At 44.6% G+C, this 25,790-nt stretch overlaps 1 protein-coding gene across 1 annotated transcript in view; it reads right to left on the reverse strand.

The window, feature by feature from the left end:
• Window positions 1–577: 577 nt before the first annotated feature.
• ripor2 (RHO family interacting cell polarization regulator 2) overlaps window positions 578–25,790 on the reverse strand; it is a 103,236-nt gene continuing 78,023 nt past the window's right edge. Inside the window, exons 8-22 of the mRNA XM_056298529.1 lie at window positions 24,337–24,400; window positions 22,819–22,862; window positions 22,348–22,473; window positions 21,084–21,232; window positions 16,917–17,046; window positions 13,292–14,050; window positions 11,730–11,914; window positions 11,264–11,426; window positions 8,817–8,949; window positions 7,283–7,444; window positions 5,967–6,149; window positions 4,533–4,735; window positions 3,010–3,093; window positions 2,363–2,453; window positions 578–678 (exon numbers count right to left, since the gene is read on the reverse strand). Coding sequence (XP_056154504.1) covers window positions 578–678; window positions 2,363–2,453; window positions 3,010–3,093; window positions 4,533–4,735; window positions 5,967–6,149; window positions 7,283–7,444; window positions 8,817–8,949; window positions 11,264–11,426; window positions 11,730–11,914; window positions 13,292–14,050; window positions 16,917–17,046; window positions 21,084–21,232; window positions 22,348–22,473; window positions 22,819–22,862; window positions 24,337–24,400 — 2,577 coding nt within the window. The remainder of the gene's footprint in view (window positions 679–2,362; window positions 2,454–3,009; window positions 3,094–4,532; window positions 4,736–5,966; window positions 6,150–7,282; window positions 7,445–8,816; window positions 8,950–11,263; window positions 11,427–11,729; window positions 11,915–13,291; window positions 14,051–16,916; window positions 17,047–21,083; window positions 21,233–22,347; window positions 22,474–22,818; window positions 22,863–24,336; window positions 24,401–25,790) is intronic.

Below are 25,790 nucleotides of genomic sequence, written 5' to 3' on the forward strand. Positions count from 1 at the left end.
AGGACCGTGTGAGCAGTTTTTCCAGGCCATTTTGGAGACCTTGTGTTTTTTCCTGTGAGTGAAGATACATGGGTGGGGGTCGGGGCGGCTAGACAGCCATTTCCACATTCACCGGAACGCTGCAACACAGTTTCATGTCCAGTTAAACCAGTGCTCTCCACTTAAACTCACTGTGAACCGTCTGCCTGGCTCAGAACCGCAGGGAGAGAGTTGAGGGTAGGTTAAAAAAGGCGTGGGAATCACACACACACACGGTGGTTAGTGGGGTGAGTTGGTGTGTGTTTTAGGGAGCTGGAGATTATGATGACTTTTAAAAAAGGCAGAATCAACCAGAACTGTGCTCGAGTGTTTTGGTGGTAAGGTGTTGGGTGGTGTGTGTGTATTAGGTTAGGTTCAAGGAACAGGGCCCTGTGAGGATAGTGAGCACACGACTGATCCAACGGATCTTTCTTTTACAAAGGTGTGACATGTAGCGAGAGGGTGTGTGTGTGTGTGAGAGATGAAGATGAGGGACAGTATACTCCTTCAGAAGATGAACTGGGATGATAACCACTGATGTTCCTGGTGGCACTGTGGCTCAGAAGGCAGTAGTGACAGCGTTGCCACGCCGCGTACCCAGATGGATAATTTCCCCCGGCACGGTGTCCAGTTGTTCGTATGCCAGACGCCCCTCCTCACCTGACACAGAAAAAAAAAATCTGTAAATTGCTAGAACGGATCGATTATATATATTAGAGGGACAGCTCAGGTTGGACGGTTTGGAGACAAAGCAAATGGGGCAAGATTGAGATGGTTTGGACATGTGTGCAGGGAAGAGGAAAAGAGTACGGCCAAAGAGGAGGTTTATGGATGTGGTGAGGGAGGACATGCAGGTGGCTGGTGTGACAGAGGACAGGAAGAGATGGAAAGGGATGATCCGCGGTGGCGACCCCTAACGGGGGCAGCCAAAAGTAGTAGTAGTAGTAAGTTACTAGATCAGGCAGAAAATTGTTCAGTGATGAGGATGATAATATGGGACCTTAATGTTCGCTGTCACTTCAGTGAGCTGCAACTGAAACCAGGACAGCTAACACACTTTTGGTTGTAAAGGCAAATAACCTTCTGAAATTCTAAATCCCAAGGTGTAGCTTTACGGTTTGTGTTGTTAAATTAGGTGGGTGAAAATGTGGGGAGAGCCTCAGTGAGTGATTTACCATCACAGTTATTACTTTATGATAAAAAAAATCTTTCTACCTCTAAGATAAGTCGAAGGAAATAATAATAAAAATAATCATTACATTTATATAGCGCTTTTCTAGACACCCAAAGCACTTCGCATTGAAGGGGATAACTCACTTTAACCACCACCAATGTACATCACCCACCTGGGTGATGCACGGCAGCCGTTTTGCACCAGAATGCTCACCACACATCAGCTTGAGGTGGAGAGGGAGGAATCATTGAGCCAATTACATGGAGGGGATTATTAGGTGGCCAGATGGAGAGAGCCAGGTTCAGAATTTTGCCAGGACACCGGGAACCCCTTACTCTTTGTGATAAGTGCCATGGGATCTTTAATGACCACAGTGAGTCAGGACCTCGGTTTAACGTCTCATCCAAAGGATGGCATCTCCTACAGCACAGTGGAGCAGTGGTTAGAGCAGTTGCCTCACAGCAAGAAGGTCCTGGGTTCGAGCCCTGGGGTAGTCCAACCTGGGGGGGTTTGTCCTCTGTGCGGAGTTTGCATATGCTCCCCGTGTCTACGTGGCTTTCCTCTGGGTGCTCTGGTTTTCTCCTACAGTCCAAGTCAAGTGAATTAGCCGTAGGTGTGAATGTGTGTGTGTGTGTGTTGGCCGTGATGGACTGGCAGCCTGTCCAGGATGTCTCCCCACCTGCCGCCCAATGATTGCTGGGATAGGCTCCCGCATCCCCGCGACCCTGAGAGCAGGATAAGCGGTTTGGATAATGGATGGAATGGATTGATGTTTTTATTAGGACCAGAGGGAAGACTGCCCCCTACTGGACCCCCAACACCATGTTCGGCAGCAACTCGGTATTCCCGGGAGGTTTCCCATCCAAGTACTAGCCAAGCCCATACCTGCTTAGCTTCTGTCATTTGGCACAGCCAGGGTACATACATGTTGGTATGGCTGTCGGCAAATATTGTAGTGTAGGTGTCACACATGCTATTTGTATACCGTTATTAAAACTTAACACATTATTTACATATTTCATGGTGCAGAGAGCATTTCTTGTTTAATGCGTAACAGATGCAAAATAAATAAAGTATTTGAAATTTGTCCAACGGCAACGATAAGGTTGTGCCATGGATTTGAACTGGTGATTTCATGAAAAAATTGTTTTCCATGAAGCCGTTACTTACCGAACGTAAGCAGGGTCTCGATGGCTACATGACGCAGCTCCTCATCCGCTGACTCACATAGAGATACCACAGCCCTGATGCTCTCTACTGCCTACACACACACACAGAAAGACAAGGTAAATCCAAGTTCTCCTCATCTAAGTGTTTTTATGACAATCTGGCACCACATTAATTAGAGATGGACGGTTTGCATCAAGGCTTAAAATACCCTCATCACTCAGAAGATTTGATGGTAAATAAGTAATTTCTGTAGCAAAAAACAAAAAAACTTTTGGACTTCAGGTGAACTTATAAGAGTTAGTCTGTCTGCAGACTTTTCGCTGCTGAAGTCAGTGGTTTCCAGAGCTTCCTGGTGAAGACGGATTAATGAGTAAATGTTTAAGATTTTTTTGTGCAGTTTTTGCATTTTTATTTGATAGGATAGTGAAGAGAGACAGGGAAAGTGGGATGGGTAGAGAGGGCAAGATATACAGAGGAGGTCCATGCATTGATTTGAACCTACAACATTGCATTTAAGCCATAGTGATGTAATGTGCCAACCCCCAGACGCCTGAGTAGAATATCCTTAATGAAGAGATGCATTAGATTTAAAAAGTTTACATAAACATAAGAAAATCCAGGTCCTGGGTGGGTGGGTGTCCACTGACCTGCAGGCAGCTGAGAGCGGCGCAGGCAGCCCTTTGACTCAGAACACTGGCCTCTGACAGCGCCTGGGTGTAGCACTCTATTGCCTGTGTACACACACACACACAAAATTCACAGCCAAATTCCTGTTGAACCTATCCATATTCCAACAGGCACAGTTGGTTCCTTCACGTTACTATCGGACGTGGAGGAGGGTTGGGCGATCATTTCTATTTCCATATCGTCTAATCGTGGTCACTCGAGATGGCCGATAGGTGATCGGGGTGGGGGGGAGTTACGTCACTGCATGTCAGTGGAACGCCAGCATGGACGACTTAGGCTTAGTGTCAAAGAAAAACCTAACATCTCGTATTTGGGAATACTATGGGTTTTACCTAGATTCCACAGGTGAGCCGTATTATTGATGTTAAAATTTAATTTGGATTAAAGATTTTGAATAATCATCTTGTGCGTGGCTCAGTGTCTCACAGAGCTTTGAAATAATCGAACCTTTAAGCTTTCTGCAAGCAACAGTTAAATTTACACGAATAAACATTTATAAGAATGTGAGCATTTTATTGAAAATATTTAAACATGAGCGTCCAGGCAGTGTAGTGGTCTATTCTGTTGCCTACCAACACAGGGATCGCCTGTTCGAATCCCCGTGTTACCTCCGGCTTGGTCGGGCATCCCTACAGACACAATTGGCCATGTCTGCAGGTGGGTATGTGTCCTGGTCGCTGCACTATAGCGCCTCCTCTAGTCAGTCGGGGTGCCTGTTTCTGGGAGGAGGGGGAACTGGGGGGGAATAGCATGATTCTCCCACGTGCTATGTCCCCCTGGCGAAACTCCTCACTGTCAGGTGAAAAGAAGTGGCTGGTGACTCCACATGTATCGGAGGAGGCATGTGGTAGTCTGCAGTCCTCTCTGGATCGGCAGAGGGGGTGGAGCAGCGACCGGGACGGCTCGGAAGAGTGGGGTAATTGGCCAAGTACAATTGGGGAGAAAAAAAAGGTGGGTGAAGGGGATATTTAAACGTTAAAAAAATCTATTTAATAGCAATGTCTCAAAAAATGGCTCCCTTTTAAAAGTCCATGTATGCTTGGTGCGACAATATTACAGCATCATGTTCCATTTAACATCATCTTATCTTTAATATCACAATCCAAATCATATCCATACCGTTAACTACTCTTATGGAGTGCAGAGAAAGGTTTTGGTGAGCAGGCATATGGAGAATGGCGATACGAGGTGTCAGATCCATGGATAAGAGACGGCAAACTGGTTTGTAATGAAAGATTTAAAATTTACTCGCAACTTGTGCTTATTAACGTCTCTAAATACACAGTAGGGTGCAGAAACCAATCGTCGATATATGATCCGATCGCCAATCGGCACAAGCCCAACGTGGAGTTTCATAAATACATGCTGTTGTCCACACACACACACACACACACACACACACACACACACACACACACACACACACACACAAAAATCAATTTCTTTTACACACAGTCATCAGTTGACAGGAAGTGATCCTGACCTTATTCCTGAAGTGGGAGTGGGTGACGGCAGAGGAGAGGTAGTCGACTGCTGCCCTGTTGATCTGGGGGTCCTCCCTGGTGAGCAGGGAGGCCAGAACCCTCAGCGTGGAGGCTCTGGGCCATAAGGAGGAGACAGACACAGCCTGTAGCTCCGACAGACACCGAGTAGAGTCTCCACTGGTCAGGGCCTCTGCAAATACACCTGAGATGGACAGACAGGGACGCACATGAGAACCTGCCGGTTATAATGTGACATATACTCATTGGAAGGATCTACTTTGTCTTGCTCCCTACTCCTCCATAGGGAAGTCAGCATGCAGGCTATGTGGCAGGAATATAGTACCAAGGGAGCTGATAAGGAGTCCATGTTTTGTTCAGGGGTACTTTGGACCACCATCAAATAACACACGTCTTTGAGTACGTTTGAACATGCAAGCACAGCATCTAAATACATATTGGCTTATATTGGTCAACACTTGAGGTGCAACTGACAGGGACACATTTTAAGTGTTTAAGGAAAAGTAAACAGGGTTTAAAAAAAGGTAGATAATAACACAAACTTTTTAAGTAGTGATCTTGAATTAACCTTGGCCATTTTAGCTGCTTTTTTACACCACTTTTAATTAATACTCGATGCCTTCTCAGTCACTTCCCACCATCTTGTCTGCAGATGTTGATTTTATCTTGTATGTTTTGCCCTGTCTATATTTGACATTGACACTGGAGTTTCTCAGTATTGAGCCTATGTGACGGCTTGCATCTCTCCTTCCAGCAGACTGCATTGCGCCTTCTATGGGTTATACTCATATTACGTCACATATCACGTGATGGCAAGACATCCATTTGGAGGACAACGGCTCCAATCCACAGGATACCGTGTTGTGCTCACTGCGCGATGCTAAACGTTTTCTAAACAGTCAGAATGGACAGAATTTGTTTCAAGGTTTGATTCATACAGAATAGCTATCGTGGGTCGCTATTTTACAATGGTTAATTCCTGCGCTGTTTCCGTGGTTCGAATCTGATCCTTTGCGCCGTTAGGCCAGAACTTCGTAAATTTTATTTTGCAAACTGTTTTTTGAAGAGGCGATCTCAACTGCAATGTTTTATTTCCATATGTTTGTCTGATTTTCGCTTAAAATGTCATTCTTGCAAGCACAGATCGACAACGGGAACTTGAGTGTAAACAGTGGTTGCTAAGGTCTAGCTGTCCTCCAACATGGCGGAGCTGTTCGTTGTCAATGAAAAAGTCACGTGTTTGAGAATAACCCATTGGGGGGGGGGGGGGGACAAAAACAAAACTCAAAACTGTCACAATGGTCAAAAATGTCTGGAACTCCCATCACACCCTCTTGATATTACAAACTACTGACCAGTGCATGTATTTACGTTACATTGCTTTGAATCCAGTGAATGTAGCTGTGCTCCCTCACCTTCTCTGGCCAGGTGCAGCAGGTGAGTCTCCATGTCCTGGATGCCGTGCTGCAGGACGTAGCTGTGGAACTGAAAGACGGTCAGGACGTCCTGGGAGAAGGCCGAGGCCAGCGGGCTGGGAGGACACGCCGCTGACACCAGGTCACTCCGGTCCACCATCTCCCCCACCACCACACTGATCACTAGAGGGCAGCGGAGAGGATGAGGGGCGCATTAATGGAAGAAGAATTCATCCTCTGCATTTAACCCATCCTACCTATTAGGAGCAGGTCATCGGCCATGGATGAAAAAAACAACTTGTGCGACTGGGTGCAACCTGCTGGTATCATTTTGCAAACCAATAATGGTTTTAATGGAACTGCATAGAGCATTAAATAAAACAGAGACCAACTAAAATATTGAAGGAAACTGGCATTTTTTTAACCTATTCACCATTTTCCTACAGTTAGTAGTCAAGTGGAGTGATGAGTAACAGAATCTTCTACATTGATTATTTAGCAAGCTAGTGTTAGCTGACCGCTGCGCACCAAGCTGTAATCACTAAATAACATCCACTAAAACAACTTTTTTTGGGGGGGGGGGGAATAACAGGCTCAGACTGTTTGAAGAAAAACACCTTCCATTATGAAAATACAACCCGAGTACAGTCAGTCAGCGTGGTGATGGACATTTTTTTTACATTTTCTTTTTTTTCTTTAACACTTCTCTCCAGCTTGGTCATGCTTCCACAACTCACTCGTTGCAGGATTACAGATTCAACATTTCCGCTGTGAGTTAGAAATGGATTGATATCTATATAATTAAATGTCTGATATAACATTCTGATCCTGTTACTGCCATGTTGCTTGAAGTATTACATTGCAGCTTGGTACCCAGCAGTCGGCTGATGCTAGCTTACTCGATACTGAATAAATTTAACAGATTCTGCTACTGATTGCTCGGTTTGACTCCTGATGATAGGAAAATAGTTTTCCTCTAACAGGCTAGCATGGTCTACTGCACAATAGTGATATTCAGCCATGTGCTATGGAGGGCCGTGTGTATGCAGGTTCTCACTGCAACCCAACACTACACCAGTTGATCTCACTGATTAACACACCTTCAACCAGACAAGCGAGGACTAAGTATTAAAATCAGCTGGTGTAGTCATGGGTTAGAAAGAAATGCTGTCAGTGCATGGCTCTCCATGTCATCTCATAGAAAACCACCACTGTACAACACTTCAGGGACAGCCAAAACATACAGAAGCCCCCAATTAAAGTCACTAAAGGGGGGGGGCACACATGGTCCTATCAGCCTTCCCCGTGCCCCTCACCTGTGTCAGCCGTGTGCGGGTGCCCGTCCTGCAGCGTTGGCATGTAGTGTCGGTTCATGTGTTTGAACACGCGGTCCAGCGTGGTGTGAAACAGACCGGCCGACCCGCTGCAGTCCGACCACAGAGTCATCAGCCCCGGACGCTCCGCCAGACCTGGAAGAACTGACAAACGGAGAACAGACCAGAAAACGCTGTTACCGCGCCACTTCATCATACGTCTTAACAGGCGCAGAGATTTAAAAAAGGGGGGAAATAGAGCTCAAAGTTTCATTGTAGCTTGAGTTTAGTGTTAAGTTTATCCCTGTTTATTGCGCCTGAAGTGTGTTGGTTTGGAATAAGGGAGGGAAGTTCGTTGCAGTCTGGACACTAATAAAATCTTTTTCTTGATCCTTGCATCCTATTTTCATTGGGTACATTATATACTGTCCAACCGTTGTTAAATTTGTCATGCATTATACAAATTGTACATATAAATGTACAATTTTGTCAGACATTCCTATCGTGTTTGGTTGGGTGTTTGCATTTGACATGTGACTCAGAATATCACATGCTCAGGACTTAAGATCTGAAAATCTACGATCCAGCTTTTAAGTATCTTGTGGAAGACGTTCTTTGTATTGGCTTTTAAGTTTCTGTATTTTGGATTTCACATTGTCAAATCTCCCTGGCTGCTCTCCCAATATGAATGAGAGATCTCTTTCATTCATTTATTTACTATACAAAAACGGTATATTTTTTTTTAGCAAACCCTTTGGTATTTATATATTAATTCTGACATCTTTTAGTCTACCAACAGTGCATTTAGTTTCATGTGCTCCACCTCCAAGCTCCTTGTTAACAAAGGGTCCAGATGTACTGTACAACTACCCACAGTAGGGGGGAGTGTGGGACTGTTGTTTCCCTCTGGGACTCTCTTGAATGTGCACGCAAGTTCCTAGTTCTCTGATTATCCAGGAGGATTTTGTGAAGAGCAGTCATGTTTCCCTGCCTCATCATTTTCATCCTGTTTTCTGGAAAACTATTATCTGTTGCCTCGGTATCAACCCTGGGACTGGTGCCTGTAACAGATTCTTGGGGGCCCGTTTGCCTCAAGCTGGGCACTGTGCACATTAGTTAGGTTTTGGTGCGGTGCTGAGCCTAACCTCTGTTGTCTCTCACTCTCCTCGCTTGCTGTTGTCATCATGTGTCTGAGGACTGTCTCATCTTTCACCTCGGTGTCGGAGAGAAGGGGTTTTAGTTCCCTGCGGATATTGTTATGTCTATATCCCAGTAGAACCAATGTAGCGAATTCAGGGGACAGCCAGGAATCGAACCCGGATAGCCCAGACCACGGGCGACTGCGCTAACTAGTCAACTAAAGGGTCCGACCCGTATTTTTTAGGGAGTTGTTTCTTCTATGTGAGGGTCTAAGGACAGGATGTTGTGTTGCTATAAAGCCCCTTGAGGCTAATTTGTGATATTGGGCTATACAAATAAAATTGACTTAACAACATGTGCATATGAGGTAAATTCACGGGGGTGTTTTAGCACCTACCATCAGCAGCAGATGTGATGGCTCCCAGTCGGTCCATGCTGATCTCTCCCAGCTCCTCCAACAGCTGAGTCTGACCGCAGAGCTTCTGCAGGAGGCCGCACCGCTGCCAGCCACTGCCCACGCTGATCAGCAGCTACGACACACACACACACACCGAGAGACGCACACGCTTGGTTTTCATGCAACTTCCACCTCTGCTTCTGTGACCTAATCATTACTATTCTTTATATGAATATGGTTTCTTTGGCTGCTCTGAAACCATTTTATCACCTCTCGTATTTGTAGACTCTTCACCCATAATCTACTGTTTTTACACCCAAATCAGAATTTTTAATTTTTTAATCAATCAAATTCTTAGTTTGTGGTTTATTCAGCACATTTCATACATAAAACAAACAAAAAAACCCACTATGCACTTAACATGAGCTGAAAAGGCACAGTTCGGAAGACGGTAATGATAAAAAAGGAAAACAGAATGAAACATACAGGGGACATTTGATGTCTTCATACATTTATAGCACTTTGAGAATGTGGTGTTATGTCGACGTGTCTCTGTAAGCAGCCTGCTAGTTAATTTTCCTTCTTGTAAAACTTGCCAAAGGAAAAAAAAACATGATTTCAATACTAATCTAAAAAACTGACCCTTGATGAACCCATTTAGTCTTATGATAATACCAATGTCAAAAAAAAATATCACTGCTAATGGCTTTGTGATTTATTGTGTCTGTTGAGGTGAACCTCAAATTGAGCTACTTTGTAAGAGTACAACTTTATTGTAGTACAGGTAAACTAGAAAGTAGTTACTGGAGAAAATGCATGGCCTAGCTGAAAGTAATGGATGCTAGGTGTTGTTAGAAACCTGTGATGAGCCAATTATAACCAACGTTCAATGTGACCTAACATCCAAAGACCTGATATCCTGCCATTCATTTCGCTACTACTACCACCACCACCAAGGGCGTCCGGGTAGCGTAGTGGTCTATTCTGTTGCCTACCAACACAGGGATCGCTGGTTCGAATCCCCATGTTACCTCCGGCTTGGTTGGGCGTCCCTACAGACACAATTGGTCACATCTGCGGGTGGGAAGCCAGATGTTGGTATGTGTCCTGGTTGCTGCACTAGCACCTCCTCTGGTCAGTCAGGGTGCCTGTTGGGGGGGGGGGCTGGGGGGATAGCATAATCCTCCCATGCGCTACGTCCCCCTAGTGAAACTCCTCACTATCAGGTGAAAAGAAGCGGCTGGCGACTCCACATGTATTGGAGGAGACGTGGTAGTCTGCAGCCATCCCTGGATCAGCAGAGGGGGTGGGGCAGCGACTGAGACGGCTTGGAAGAGTGGAATAATTGGACGGATACAATTGGAGAGAAAGGGGGGGGGGGAAATCAACCACCACTACCACAACTACTACTACCAGTGCTACTACCACTACCACCACAACTACTTCTACTACCTTCCTCTGGTCCTGTTAGGGGTCGCCACAGCAGATCATCCGTTTCCATTTCTACCTCCATTTCACCACATCCATAAACCTCCTCTTTGGCCTTCGTCTTTTCCTCTTCCCTGGCAGCTCCATATTCAGCATCCTTCTCCCAATATACCCAGCATCTCTCCTCCACACATGTCCAAACCATCTCAATCTTGTCTCTCTTGCTTTGTCTCCAAACCGTCTAACCTGAGCTGTCCCTCTAATATACTCATTCCTAATCCTGTCCTCCTTTGTCACTCCCAATGAAAATCTTAGCATCTTCAACTCTGCCACTTCCAGCTCCACCTCCTGTCTTTTCATCAGTGCCACTGTCTCCAAACCATATAACATAGCTGGTCTCGCAACCATCTTGTAAACCTTCCCTTTAACTCTTGCTGGTACCCATCTGTCGCAAATCACTCCTGACACTCTTCTCCACCCACTCCACCCTGCCTGCACTCTCTTCTTCACCTCTCTTTCGCAGTCTCTGTTACTTTCTGCTGTCATTCATTTCTGTGGCGGAAAAAAAAGTTGAATATTTTAAAAGCATACACAATGTCCAAAAGTAAGCTAGATCCTCACAACAAGTATTGGGAGTTTTGAGGGGAATAATAATTAGATGATTATACATCGTACCTGTAGTCTGATGGTATCTATATTCTGTATTGTTTCACTTTAACTCATGGATTCATTTAGTACCTCATTTAGGGGTTACTGTAAATCTGTTACTGTTTTTCCAGTCTACATCCGTTTCATGTCTGTTCATCCTGGAAGAGAAATTCCTCCTCCAACACTCTTCCTCAGGTTTCTCCTATTTATGAGTCTTTCCTCACTTGAATCGAAGGTGTAAGGACAGAGGGTGTTGTACATTGACACCTGTTATATTTTTATGTTTTTATCAAATATGATTGTGATGTGCTCTGGGAGTGCTTTGTGATTCCGGTCCAGACAAATAAGTTTGACTTTAGACGGAGCTCTACCTGGATGAGGTGGTCACAGTACTGCAGGTGAATGACGATCGCCACATCCAGGTTTTCGTTTCCAGTGGTTAGGGGGAGGGGGCTGCCAGCGACACTGTTTCCCACACCGGTGTCCTCTGTCAGGGCCTCGCTGAGGTGGCCCCTGGCCTCTGGATGCTGGCCCCTGCTGTATGAGGCATACACACGCATGTACATAAAATGAACACCAGAGGGCAGTATCTCAACACAATACAAGCATTCCGAATATGAAATAATTTGTTGAGGGTCCAATCATTCAGTTCAACTGTTGTTTTAAACCGGGTGTGCTGAACCAAATAACAGCTCTTCATTTCCACACAGTACAACTGCACAGTGCTACGAACCATTAAAAAAAAAAGTGATTGTAAAATGTTGTTGAGTTACAAACATAAATGTCAGCAACATTCAGGGTTAATGCAAGGACTCCTCCCTCCCTCCCCCAACTCACCCGATCCGGTCTCCCTCCATATCGAAGAGAGGAGACCTCTGCTGGGGGGCGGAGAGGACGGTGTTGTCGTCTCCCGTGTCTTCATCGTCGAAGTCGGAAGTGTTGAGGAAGTCGAAGCTCTCCAGGGCGCTCTCCACCGTCAGACTGAGGCTGGACGACCGGCTCCTGTGGCCCGGCAGGCGACACTGCAGGAGGGCAGGGTAAAAAGACCGGGGGGCAGGATGTTAAGAGGGGGAAGAAGGCTGAATTAAGCCTTAATTTTACAAAGTGCACACCATAATTTTAGCAACCCCGCTCAAACGCGTCCCAGTCAGTTTGCGTTGCTGTCGGTAAAGTTGCCAGATGTTCTTCACTGTACATTTTGTGTTGCATTGAAACAGCATGGTAATTTTATCATTCATTTGGGAAATCACAGCATACAGAGATTGGACACTCGACACTCGCCAAGCCTTCGAAATAATGGACTGACAAATGTGTGTTGTCAGCTATGCAACTCAATCTGTTCGGCTTTAACAAAGGTGCTCCGTGCAATATTCTGGCTTTCCTGCAGCAGAATATGGATAGTGACTATATCAGCAGGGGATACTAAATGGTGCTGACTGAAACAAAGTAAACAAATCACATAAATACACATGGATTTTATGTCTTTATGCATGCACAATAATCCAGGTAAGAAAACCAAAGAAAGCTGAATCGGTTCATCCGGTCACAAGGTTTTACACATGGATTTAGTTTTTGATTCATCTTTTTTTTTATTCATCGACTGTATGCAGCTTGAAGACTAGCTAGTATGTTTTCTCTCTCTTTGTTTGGATTTAAACATCTTTAGTCAAGCCTCCATCAGCCAACTCACATGTTGAGTGTTCCTTATTTCATGTAATTAAAATTTTTTTTTTTATTTTGTAGTCCGGATAATTTTGTAAACCTGCAAACGTTTGATTTTCCATTCTCTCACCTTGATTTTATCATGGATACATTTTGAATAGTTTGTTTTTGGGTTTTTGGATGAAGTATTTGAGTCTCTAAAACGTTTGATTTGTTGGTTATATTCACTGACTGATGATAATCTTTCCATCTGGCATCCCTTCTGTTTATTTGTTGTTTAAAGTTGCTACGAGGAGTTTTGGATTTTTCTTGAGTTAGTGCGCCCCATGTGGACAAAATTGGAAGTGTTTCAAGAAAGAGCGACTTCATTTCACACAAGCATTGCTTCTTCTCTCGAAGGTCTACATTCACCATCTGGTCGCTTGTGCATTTGTTTTGAAGATAGGAGTGAGAGATGAAGTGGTGTTTGGGAAAAACAGCTTGTTTGAGAATTATACAGCAATGACTAATGTCTCTCTAACTGGCTACATATCCCTTCTGTATGCCATAAATTGTTTTGTCAGATTTTGTGGGGAGTCCAACCTGGACACAAAGATTTGGAATTATTATAAAGCAATATCTAATCTTGCTGTTATCTCATTTGATTTGCTCGGTCATACAGAGGCATTAGAATTAAACTGAGACTAATAAATAATCAGTAGTACTCATGTAGAGGAGGTCCTCCACACTCAGCTCACCTTGAGCAGGTCCTCCAGCCGCATCACTTCCTGTTCCAGGTCCTGCAGCTCCCGGCAGCGCTGAGTCAGCGACTCTAACCTCATCAGTAGGTTCTGGATTGCCTCCTCCAGGCTGCTCTCTAGGAAGGCCCTGCTGCCCTCCCCGGCCCAGCTCAGGCTCCCACTCCCTCCTCCCCCCACTCCTTCTCCTCCACCTGTAGAGCACTCCCTGCTGTGGGGTCCCATGTCTGAGGAGGTCAGTCTCCGCACCAGCTGCCTGGTCAGACTGCCGGCCTCCTCTGTGTCCAACTCCACAGGCTTCAGCTCATCAGCGTTGTCTAGGAAGACATCCTCGGGGGCCACCGTGGAGAGGTGGCTGTCTGAACACAACGACGGGGCGGCTGAGTTTTGCTGGGACTCGTTCACTGGACTGCGTTCCCACTCTGAGTCGTCCACCACGTCAGCCTCATCACTGACGAGGCTGGCACTTCCCCTGCTACCCGTTTCTCCGATCTCCACTTCCTCCTCCTCTTCCTCCTCCACATTTTCCTCCTCCGCAATGGAGTCCTCTCTGGTCGGGAGGATTTGATGCAAAGGTGGCAGGTCCATTTCTGGGGGTGTGACGGTGATCTCTGGGTTGGACAGACCAAGAGAGAGGATGCCAGGGCCGGGGCTGGGGCTGGACGTGGAGCCGGAGGTGTCAGAGAAGGTGAAGGAGAGGCGCTTGCACTCGGTCACGCTGCAGCCGCCATTCTCGAATACATCGTCTGGTAAGGTGGACTAAAGGGGAGAGACGGGAGTATGAGTTGGACAAAACAGACAGAGAGAGAGAGAGAGAGAGAGAGAGATAAAAAGAGATTGAGATTGAGCTTCACGGAGAAAAGGATAAGAGGAAAAGGAAGAAAAAATAAGTTGAGAAATACAGCAGAGATAGATTTACCACTCTTAATGGGAGACAATCACGACTGCTAAACATTATCCCTCTACATATACATCATGGGGGTAACACTCCATTAGCAGCCATAATATTGAGCGGTCTTCGGTTTCTCTGAAACCACCAAAATGCTGTCCTCCAGTGACATCGTAGGAAGATCATCAACGAAGTGCCATCTTTATATGACATTTGGTGACATTTGTTACAACAGCTGTATGTAGCTGGCGGACAATAAGTGGATGTGAATATTAAAACTCGCCTCGTGGTGTGCCGCCATCTTCAGTAGGTTACATCTAAACAGGCTCCATTGTATAAGAAAATGCAAATAACAACGCTACATACAGCGAATGCCATCAAATGTCCTATAAAGACAGTGAGTCGCCGAATTTCCGCTACTGGCAGCAACTTTTCTGCACAATTCTGCCATTGTTTCAAAGACACACGGGGGACTTCTCGGTATCATGGCTGCTAATGGAGTATTATCCCTATAACAACACATAGAGAGAGATAATGTTGAAAGTCGCGATCCAAACCTTTAATATTTGCTCTCCAATTCAGCCATTCTCACCAAGGCTACACCTTTATTCTTCTGATAGAGATCCTTCTAAGTTAGAAAATGCACTCAAACAAAAATCAAACCATCTCACCAGAGGACAGCTTCTGTCCACAACTGCACAAGCCAACAGCGCAGAGCACTCCATGCAAAAACTTAATTAAAAAAAAGGATAAGAAAGAAGGGGCATGCACCGCCACCACGTGTGGCAATACTGCAGCCCACACACAGAGTCCTGACAAATCCTGGTCAAACTCCAAAGTATCCACAGCAGTGGCAGGTTGAAGCCCAAATGAATGTGAATGAAGGAAGAGGCACACGGGGTTGCAGGAGTGGAGTCAGGTTGGGGGGGGGGGGGGGTGCAAGCAGCACACTCACATAAACCTCCAAGCTGGATTTGGGTCTTGGCCGGAGCGAGGCCAGGTCACCGAAGGAGCGACTGCGCCTCAGCTTCTCCAGCAGGGCATCTCGCAGCACGTGCAGGAAGGAGAGGCGCTGGCGCTCCACAGGATATGGCTGCCACTTCTTTACGCAATGTACAAACAGGATGGGGTGAGGAGAGAGGAGGGGGGGGAGGGTGGTGGTGAGGTCGAGTGAGATTGGGTGAGGTATGGGAAGAGCATATAAGTTGGTTACGCAGGAAAGGGTGTGGGTGAGGGACTATGGCGGTGCACGGATGGATAGATGGATGTGGGAGGGGATGGGGTGGGGGTTATCTTAGTCTTGCCACTGATAACATACGCATGAAGTGCTGACATAGGGATGTGTAAAAAGAGCAAAAACCAACTGCTAGGGCCATGGCATTAGTCACAGGGATGGCTAGAATCACTTTGCAGAGACCCACAGGAAAACAATCACAGTTTTCAACATTATCTCTCTGTATGTGTTGAAGGGATAACACTCCATTAGCAGGCACAACACCGACTAGTCTGTTTTTTCCCTGAAACGCTGCTGAAATTGTGTGAGGAAGTGTCCACTGGTGACATCACAAGTGGACAATACGTGAATGTGCAAAATTATTTCAAAACGTAAATTTTCTTATTCAGTGCAGCCGATCAGCAACTCAGTAAGAATCACATTCACAAGTATTTCATTCATGTTCCTGGACTTGCCTGCCGGTGACACAATTTCGGTGGCGTTTCAGAGACACACGGAAGACCGCTCAGTATCACGGCTGCTCATGGGGTTTTATTCCCACACACACAAACACACACAGAGATGTTGAAAATCGTGATGTTTCCCTTTAAAGACTTCACAAAGAAAACTGCAGAGGCATGGGATGCAGTCAGCCCTTTTCCCAGAATTCCCAGCTACTGCAATAAAACTATTACCAACATACTTAGCTATGCCAGATTCTAAATAAATCTTTATTTTATACATCTACAACTTCATGAAGCCCATAAGCACTATTTTTAAACCTTTTTTCATACATTGATTTATATGCTTGTTTAATTTTTTTTTTTACTTTTTCCTCCCCAATTGTACCCGGCCAATTACCCAACTCTCCTGAGCCATCTGGGTCGCTGCTCCACCCCCTCCGCTGATCCGGGGAGGGCTGCAGACTACCACATGCCTCCTCTGATACATGTGGTGTCGCCAGCCACTTCTTTTCACCTGACAGTGAGGCGTTTTGCCAGGGGGCCGTAGTAGCGCATTGGAGGATCATGCTATTCCCCCCAGTTCCCCCTCCACCCCAAACAGGTGCCCCGATCAACCAGAGGAGGCACTAGTGCAGCGACCAGAACACATACCCACATCCAGCTTCCCACCCGCAGACACGGCTAATTGTGTCTGTAGGAACGCCCGACCAAGCTGGAGGTAACATGGGGATTCGAACCAGCGATCCCCGTGTTGGTAGGCAACGGAACAGACTGCTACGCTACGCTACGCTGTTTAGTTTTTAAATTGGCTTTCATTACTTGACTCTGTTATGTTCGACTTTCTGCTACCCTCACAGTCAAGTACAACCAATCAAGTAGAAAATCAATAACCAACTAACCCCAACAGTAAGACCAAAGACACCATTCAGTGTATTTTTGGGGGTCAAGAGGAATCCAGTTCCTGTCTTCGGAACTTGCTAAGTTAGCACTACAAGTAAGATCTCCTGCTTTGCCCTCCTTGAATGCTGGAAAACAGGGGTGTCTGTGTTTGGGACTCACAAAGAAGGCGTTGTCCTGGAAGGTGGGGGTCTCTGGAGTGCCCTGGCTGTAGATGGACACCCGTCTTTGGAGGGCCGTCGCCTTGCTGACGTTGCCAGAGGACAGCGTCAGGTCCTCCACATCGAAGGGGCTGGGTGAGGGGAAGAGGAAGGAACATGAATGTTATGTGGTTAACATCACAAAAGAGCAAACATTAAAGGCCCAATCTGTAATTTTTGATCATATGAATTTGAGTAGAAATATAAAGTCTACACACCCCTGTTAAAATGGCAGGTTTTTGTGGTGTAAAAACATGAAACCAAGATAAATCATGTCAGAACTTTTTCCACTTTTTTTTTAAATTGCAACCTATGAAAATAAAGTGAAAAATAATCTGAAAGATCCAGAGTTCTAGTTATTGATGGAAAATAAGCATTTTGTGTCTAGTAATGTTTTACTCCGTTTACAACCAGCCTGTTCATAAGGGCAGCGCCCCACTAAAAAAAAAAAAAAAAATCATCCACCTAAAAACAGTTCCTCCTCATAAACTATTTTTCTGCGTTAATACATCATAATTTACATTGCAATAAATATTACCTAGTTTTTGTGCAATAAATGAATCAAACTAGTCCACAACTTTTGATCTTTGAAAGTTAAAAGCGTAATTCAGTGATTCGGTCTCAATTTAGTGTGTTGCGCAATATTGGGGAAGGAGACCTCAGCGCCCCGCTCCAGCTGGCAGATTTATTATTGCACCTTGTGGTCAAAGATGGGAACTGCAATAAGCGCCAATAGAGGCTCATTGAGGCCGAAGTGAGTCTGCCCTACTCTTGTACTCTGCAGCCCTCTACCGTTTTCTTGAGTTAGTCCGCACGTTTACACCACTTCAGAAATGGTGACCAGCATTGTTGCACCTGCTGTGTCTAACAGCGTAGAGTTTATTTTAAAAAACCAGTTTGAACGACTACAATTACAAGACAAGTAAGTAATTAAGCAGCTTGGCCCTGATAGACCAGACATTAAAATTACTCAGCGAACCAAGGACAAAGGGAAAACCTACAACAGGACAATTTCGCGAACATGGTATGAAAAGAAAACATGGCTATGTGGTTGCTCAACACGGAATACAGTATTCTGTTTCCCATGCCTATTGTACTAACATACTCCATAATGTAACAAAAAGCATGGTCATCTGTAGCAGGGTCAGGACAAGGGGATATATGGACTAATACAGGGCAGAGTGATTTGAAGCACTTTTCAGAATGGGCTAAGAAACACGAGTCAAGCAAAGCACATTTACATCGTGCTATGAAACTAACCATACTTGGTCAAGCTAACATAGCAACACAGCTTGACGAGAGCTACCATGTGAGTGTGCAGAATCACAATAAGGAGGTGGGCAAAAACTGGCACATTCTGTCAAAGCTTATAGACTGCATAAAATTCTGTGGCGCATTTGAACTAGCCCTAGAGGACACGACGAGACCGAATCATCCGATCACCCTGGTGTCTTCCATGGCCTTGTGGATTTAGTTTCGTCATTGGATACTGCAGTGCAGGAGCACCTAGAAAAGGCAACGGTTTTCAGAGGTACATCCAAAAGTATCCAGAACGAGCTACTCGACTGCATGCTAGATGTAATGCTGGGATACATTACACAGGACCTGATAAATGCAGAATTCATGTAAGTGCAGGCTGATGAAACGACAGATGTTTCTACAGACTGCCAGCTTGTTGTTGTATTCCATTACATAGACTCAGCTAACAATACAGGAGAGATTTATTTTGTTGTTTTTTTGTTTCAAAGCGATTGATGGAGGCACGACTGTAGAATCAAGCTCCAAAGTGCTTCTGGAGCAGTTGAACGTGGTTTGTTCACCGGAGGAGGAGATGGACAGGAATAGGCTAATAGCGCAGACATTTGATGGGGCCAGTGTAATGCGAGGAGCAACAAGTGGAGTGAGGAGGAAAATTCAGGACATTTATCACAAAGCACATTTCACAAACTGTTATGCACATCAGTTGAATTTGGTGATGCAACAGGCTGCTTCCTCTATAATGCCAGTGCGTTGCTTTTTCTGATATCAGTGGCTTTTCGGCCCATTTCTCACGTTCTCCGAAGAGAACTGCCATTTTGGACAAGATTATAGCGAGGAGGCTACCGCGCACATCACAGATGCGTTTAAAATTTCATAGTCGTGCTGTCAGCACAGTTTATGAGAACAAGGATATTTTGCTCGAATGCTTCAACACTATTCAAGCATCTCAAGATTCTGACTCAACCACAATCAGAGAGGCTAAAGGTTTCTGTCGTATGCTGGTGGATAAAGAATTTCTTTTTTTTCCTAGACTTGTTCCTCCAAATCATGCCCGTGTAGACGCACTCTTTGCGCAGCTTCAGAAGAGAAATAGTGATGCTACGCAAACACATAAGAGTCACAAAAAACTTTGTTGATGCTATTTCAAAAGTTCGTGACTCCGTGCCTTCTCTTTGTGCTCGACACGTCGATGCTGATGCAGGGTCTAGACGAGGGAATGTTTCAAACTTGCAGCGAATGGCATATGTGAGGTGTGTGACACAATACATGGACCTGGAATCAATTTTCGCGGGGAATGCTGGAAATGATGTCCTTGGCTTTATCTTCACCTGGTGGAGAGGATATCAATTAAGGAGTCTTTAATGCAACAGTAGGTGGCGATAATGCTCCATCTGGTTGCAATTCGCCATTAATCCAGAAGAAAGAAGAAGAATTGCGAGGAATAGGTTTGCTTTTACTGGGCACTTGGCTGTAGCTATCCTGTTTGGCAGTGAGTGTTTTCCTGAATACTTAAAAGACTTCCTCACAGGAGCATTGAGGGAGCCAGTCAATGCATATTCAATGTTAAGCAAACCAAGTCTGCAAACAGAACTTCCACTCATATATGAAAACCCTGACTTCAGGACATGTAGCAGCACAATGGCATTGTTTAATTTTTTTCAACAATAACAACTTACAGGATGTGTTTACAGAAACTTTGAAACTATTTCGCATTCTGATCACTACACCCATGACGACCGCGGAGTCTGAGCGATGCTTTTCCAGACTCAAACGAATAAAGACATTTCTTAGAAATACCATGTCACAGGACAGACTACATGCTCTGGCAATGTTGTCAATTGAAAAGCGACGGACGCATGACATCCCCGATTTCAATAAAGCTGTGATCAGTAAATTTGCGCATCTGAAAAATCGATGTGCCAAGTTCTTGTATAGGTGAGGTGACAGGATGGGACTGTGACATGACGGCATATATAGCAGGCCTATTTTATTTACTTCTGTATATCACTGTCATATGCTCATGCACTTCATAATTTTTTTTCTATAAGTTTGTTTCAGCTCCCAACAAACATGTCATTTTCATTTTGTTTTTTGTGTTCATCAGCCCAAGTTAAGAATAAACTGAAAAGAGGAAGCAACCGTCTGTCTCCTGAGCCCATTTTTTATCAATTCTGAAACGGTCATGTCCTTCTCATAATTATGAAAAATTGGAGTAAGCTATTTTGAGACATTGCTTAAGTTTATCGTGGGTGGTTTTTTTGTTGCTTACACTCGGATTAAAGGATAGCCTGTTGTTCATCTCTGAAATGTGTTGGCTGGCTACTGTGGTGTTATGTGGGCTGCTGGCTGGTATGTTGACAGGTATGTAGGCTACTGTCTATTCTCTAATATTAATTATAAGTATTTAATATACTTAATTATCAAAATTATGCCATCAGAAGTGGGCATGGCTAGTGAGTCAGGAGCTGGAGCCAGTGTCCGCCCCACTAGTTTATGGCCATGGGCCGCTACTGTTTACAGCCATTACTGATGTAAACAAACCTTTTTCAGCATCAGAAAACATTAGAAACTCATAATGGGTTGTTGTTCAGTGTTAGTTCAGGTATTCAAAGACCTGTCACTCAATTTGGGAATGATGCAGGTTCTAATCCTGTGTTTTGTATTTTTGTAGTGGGCCGACCTTCTTGTTCCATTACAGATAGTGCCATTAAGTCTGTCTATTCATCTGTTTTTGTTGCATCTCCGTCAACACATAAGTACATATTCTTCCTTTTTTCCTGTCTCTTTTAAACTGATCTCATGCTAAGCACATTGCATTGTGTCCCATGAATAAAGTTTGAAAAACGGATTAATCTGAAGGTCTACTTACAACCAGGTGACCTCTAGGTTGAGTTTGATGGTGCCCAGGTCGTTGACGTCCACAGCGACCACCTGAGGCATGGCAGTGAAAAGCTCCTTAGTCTCACAGATCACACTGCCCACCAGGATGTGAGTGGCCAGACCCTTCAGCTCTGTCACCTGGATGGACCCCAAACAGCATCAAAGAAGTATTCAATTACCAATTAGGTTTCTGTCAACAACAACGTGCAAGTTGGGGGACTTTGGGACCAGTGGACAAAATCTCTTTGAGCCATGTGGGCATACTGACCCAGTAGAGTACTGGTTCTATTTTATCCCATTGTCATGGCCAATGGTCTCTGCAAGAAGGTGTGGTGTCCAGTTTTGTTTTTTGCTTTTTTACAGCGCAGTAGCATCAAGAGAGAGAGTAAGAAATTAGATGGCAAACTCACCGGCTCCTAGAATTATGGAGACCTCAGAGCGCCGAAGTGAATGTAAATGAGCACAAAATTGCCTTTAATGTACAAGAGACTTACTGTTTGAGCAACCTATTTGCAATGTCTGTGGTCTTAGCAACATTTTGACGTATTTAAACTCAAAATGTCATTTCAAAAAAGTAGTTTTTAACATCTTTTGGGTGCCCAGTGATGATGCTTTTTGTGTTTGACAGGCAGTTTTCCCAACAAAAAGCAAGGTTAGGCTATGTGTGGTTAGCTTACACATCAAAACAGAAAAAAAAATTTTTTAATTATTAAGAAGAGAGCCACTTTATTTGGTCATTGTACAGGGTACAACGAAATGTGGGCAACTGCAGCACCCAGGGACCAACTCCAGTTATTTCTTCCTATTGCCTTGGTCAGGGGCACAGACAGGAGTATTAACCCTAACATGCATGTCTTTTTGATGGTGGGAGGAAAGAACATGCAAACCTCACACAGAAAGGACCAGGGACGGACAGCCTGGGGTTCGAACCCAGGACCTCCTTGCTGTGAGGCAACAGTGCTAACCACTGGGCCACCATGCCGCCTTTGCAATGTTAATATTAATATTCCTGATATTTAAGCAGTTGATTCCTACTCTATAGACTATCATAGATGAATCAGATGTTCTGAATTCATATTTGTTGTACCAGGTCACAGCTAATGTTGCTATCAGCTAACTGAGCAGCTTAGCAAGACAGTGCATGTCTTGCATCAGTGAGAACTTCTTCGGTGGTTTTAATTTTCCATGACATCGCCTCCCATTCGTTTTTCATATAACCCTCTTCTTTCTTACATGTTCTTTAGTGTCAGTACCTTGATGTTGATGAGATCGGCGACAAGGGGCATGAAAACCATCTCCTCCCCATCCCAACTCTGTCTGGAGTTCACCTCGATCTTCCCCTTCAACTTCCACCGCTGGCGACCATACCGCATGAAGATCTGAGAGATGGAGGAGAGGACGGCGGGAGGGACAGAGAGGGCGAGAGAGAGAATAAACAAGATGGAAAAGAGAAGTTAGGATAAGTGAAAAGGAAAGGAGCATGACCTCAGAGGAGACTCAAAAGACATGAAGATGTTTGTTTAATGTGGAGATGAAGGCTCCGTCTTGATTCTCTACACTCGTTAACCTCGATGCTACAACTTTGGCTTTGTCTGACTGAACTAAATATCTTTGTCAGTTTACGCATTTAAGTTATGCGTGTTTGGGTAAAAACTCCACAGCTTCCATCAGTCTGTTTAAAGATATTAACAACTGATAATGTTAGAACAGTAAAACAAACTCACCTCATACTGGTCTCCTGGACAAAGCCTCGCAAAACCTGCCAGACCTGCAAATATCAGAACAGGTAAAATCATTTCATATCAAGAAATGGCAAAGAAACTGCAAAAAAAAAAGAAAGAAAGAAAAAAAGACAGAGGAAACTGAGATGATGTTACACCAGCCATAAGCAACCTCTTAAGCATTTGTCTGAATCTCTAAAACCAAACGACATACAACAAGTGTAGAGGTCATGATTCAGTGTCTTGGCTCCGGGACAAGTGGCTTTTAATGATTAGATGATAATTGGCTACGCAGTGATCAAACCAGTGACCTTTTAATTACAGATTAGCATTTCTGAACACAAGGCCATCCTGCAAGCCGGTTTCTCGTATTGGATGACTACTACCTGTTTTGTTATGGTTGCTGTTACCGGCTGCACAATCGGTCATTTGCACAGGTTTACTGTTTACTATACTATACATGTTTACCATACATGTTTACTATACATGTTTACTGTTTACTATACCACTGCATGTGTCACCTTACTATTGTAGACGTTCTCTACTGTAGCATGCTGGTCAAGCAACTACATCCAACGTCTGCACCCACTGTTTTTGTACATGCATCCTGTTCTTGCACTTTGATTTCTCTATGTACTTTCTTTTTTTTAAACCCCCTTTTTCTCCCCAGTTGTACTTGGCCAATTACCCAACTCTTCTGAGCCATCCCGGTTGCTGCTCCACCCCCTCTGCTGATCCGGGGAGGGCAGCCGACTACCACATGCCTCCTCCGATACATGTGGAGTCGCCAGCCGCTTCTTTTCACCTGACCGTGAGGAGTTTCACCAGGGGGACGTAAAGCATGGGAGGATCACGCTATTCCCCCCAGTTTCCCCTCCCCCCCGAACAGGTGCCCCGACGACCAGAGGAGGCGCTAGTGCAGCGACGAGGACACATCTGGCACCCCGACCAAGCCGGAGGTAACACGGGGATTCGAACTGATGATCCTCATGTTGATAGGCAACGGAATAGACCGCTACGCTACCTGGACGCCCCTCTCTATGTACTTTTATTTCCTATGTGTGTTGAGCCAGCAAAACAAGCACTTCATTATGAAAATGTCTAAACTTGCTTTTCATATATGACAAATGTGAAACTAATGACACTGAAAATCCATCCATCCATTATCCAAACTGCTTATCCCTACTCAGGATATTAAGAATATTAAGAATTCATCATATTAATTCATTGAAATTCACATTAATTCATATTAAGAATTCAAAACCAAACAACAAAATCAGACTAGTGCTGTGTTTTTCTTTTCTCTTTTTTTTGTATCATCTCATCCATGGGAATATGAGAGAAATCAATGCTTTTCCTTTTCGTGTATAACATGACAATGTGAACTGGAGCTGCACATTTTTACATCTCACTGAGAAATACACCTACAAATAAAACCAGGAATTAGTTAAAAGGGATAAGCCAAAATCACACATACTGAAATTTCCCAAAATCATATATTAAAAAGGGGAAAAAAATAACCTTTCATTTTGATGTGAAACTCCCCCAGCAGGTTCTCCAGTTCACCCTCAAATGTGCTCATGTTCTGTGGAGGAGGAGGAGGAAGACGAGGAGGAGGACTGTGTTTAGGTAAACAGCACTCAGTCACACAAGACAGGTGGAACAATAACAGTCATGTAATCCTGGAACAGTTTGACAAAGCTAGCTGAAACTCAACTAGACAGGAAGCACCATGGTGTGTTTCAGGATGTGTTTGTGTACAGTGTGTGTGTTTGTCAGTGTCCAGCCATCCATTATCCAAGCCGCTTATCCCAACCAGGGTCACGGGATGCTGGAGCCTATCCCAGCGGTCAATAGGCAGCAGGCGGGGAGACACCCTGGACAGGCCACCAGACCATCACATGAGCCGACACACACAAACACACACATTCACCTAGGGACAATTTTTTAGTATGGCCGATTCACCTGACCTACATGTCTTTGGACTGTGGGAGGAAAGCGGAGCCCCCGGAGGAAACCCACGCAGACACGGGGAGAACATGCAAACTCCACACAGAGAACAACCCGGGGTGAACCCCAGGGTTGGACTACCCCGGGGCTTGAACCCAGGACCTTCTTGCTGTGAGGCGACTGTGCTAACCACTGCGCCACCGTGCCGCCCTGTTTGTCGGTGTGTCTGTGTTTATTTGTGTGTATTACCGTGTGTGCCTGTGTGGTCCAGGTTATGTATGAAGGCCTTTAAGAGCATCCTTCAAGCATATGCCCTTGCATGTGTGTGTTTACAGATCACACTGCGAGTGCCGCCTCACGTGAGGTGTCAGCTGTTTAAATGCGTTGTGGGTGTTGTTTGGTGTTACTAGTAAACATCGGCTTTACCCAGGATTAAAGTGTAGTTGTTCCCATATCAGTGTTTATTTGTCTGTATATATGTCCATTGTAACAGATACACAAAACACCACGGAAATTACAAAACACCTCACTGATGTTCCCCCCATCGCTCCAGCCAAGTTTCCAGAATAAAATTCCCACTTTCCTAAATTTCCTGAGAAGCTTAATTGAACATTTTAACTTTCTCCAACTTCCTAATAAGGGTCCCTTTTCTAAATTCCTGATAATTTCATAATTCTCTCTTTTTTTCTCTTAAACCCCAACATCAAAATTTCTCATCCCCACCTAGAGCTGACTTTTCGGGATTATCCGACCGAACTATGCCAGTTTATAGAATATTCATCTAGTAGTGTGTTTGCTCCAGTCCATTTTATTTCATAATTTCAACGCAATCGCTTGACAATCACAGCAACTAACATTTCAACAAGGTAACGTCTGTCGTGTAGAGATAGTTATTACAATATGCAATTGTACCTGTGTACTCATATGTGAATGTATGGATGTGATGTATATATGTTGGTATGTATGGAGGTACAGTTGTATTTGTGCAGGTTGAAGCAACAGATTTCCTCAAGAAGGGCAATAAA

This window comes from Lampris incognitus, chromosome 18 (genome assembly GCF_029633865.1).
Source record: "Lampris incognitus isolate fLamInc1 chromosome 18, fLamInc1.hap2, whole genome shotgun sequence".
NCBI lineage: Eukaryota > Metazoa > Chordata > Actinopteri > Lampriformes > Lampridae > Lampris > Lampris incognitus.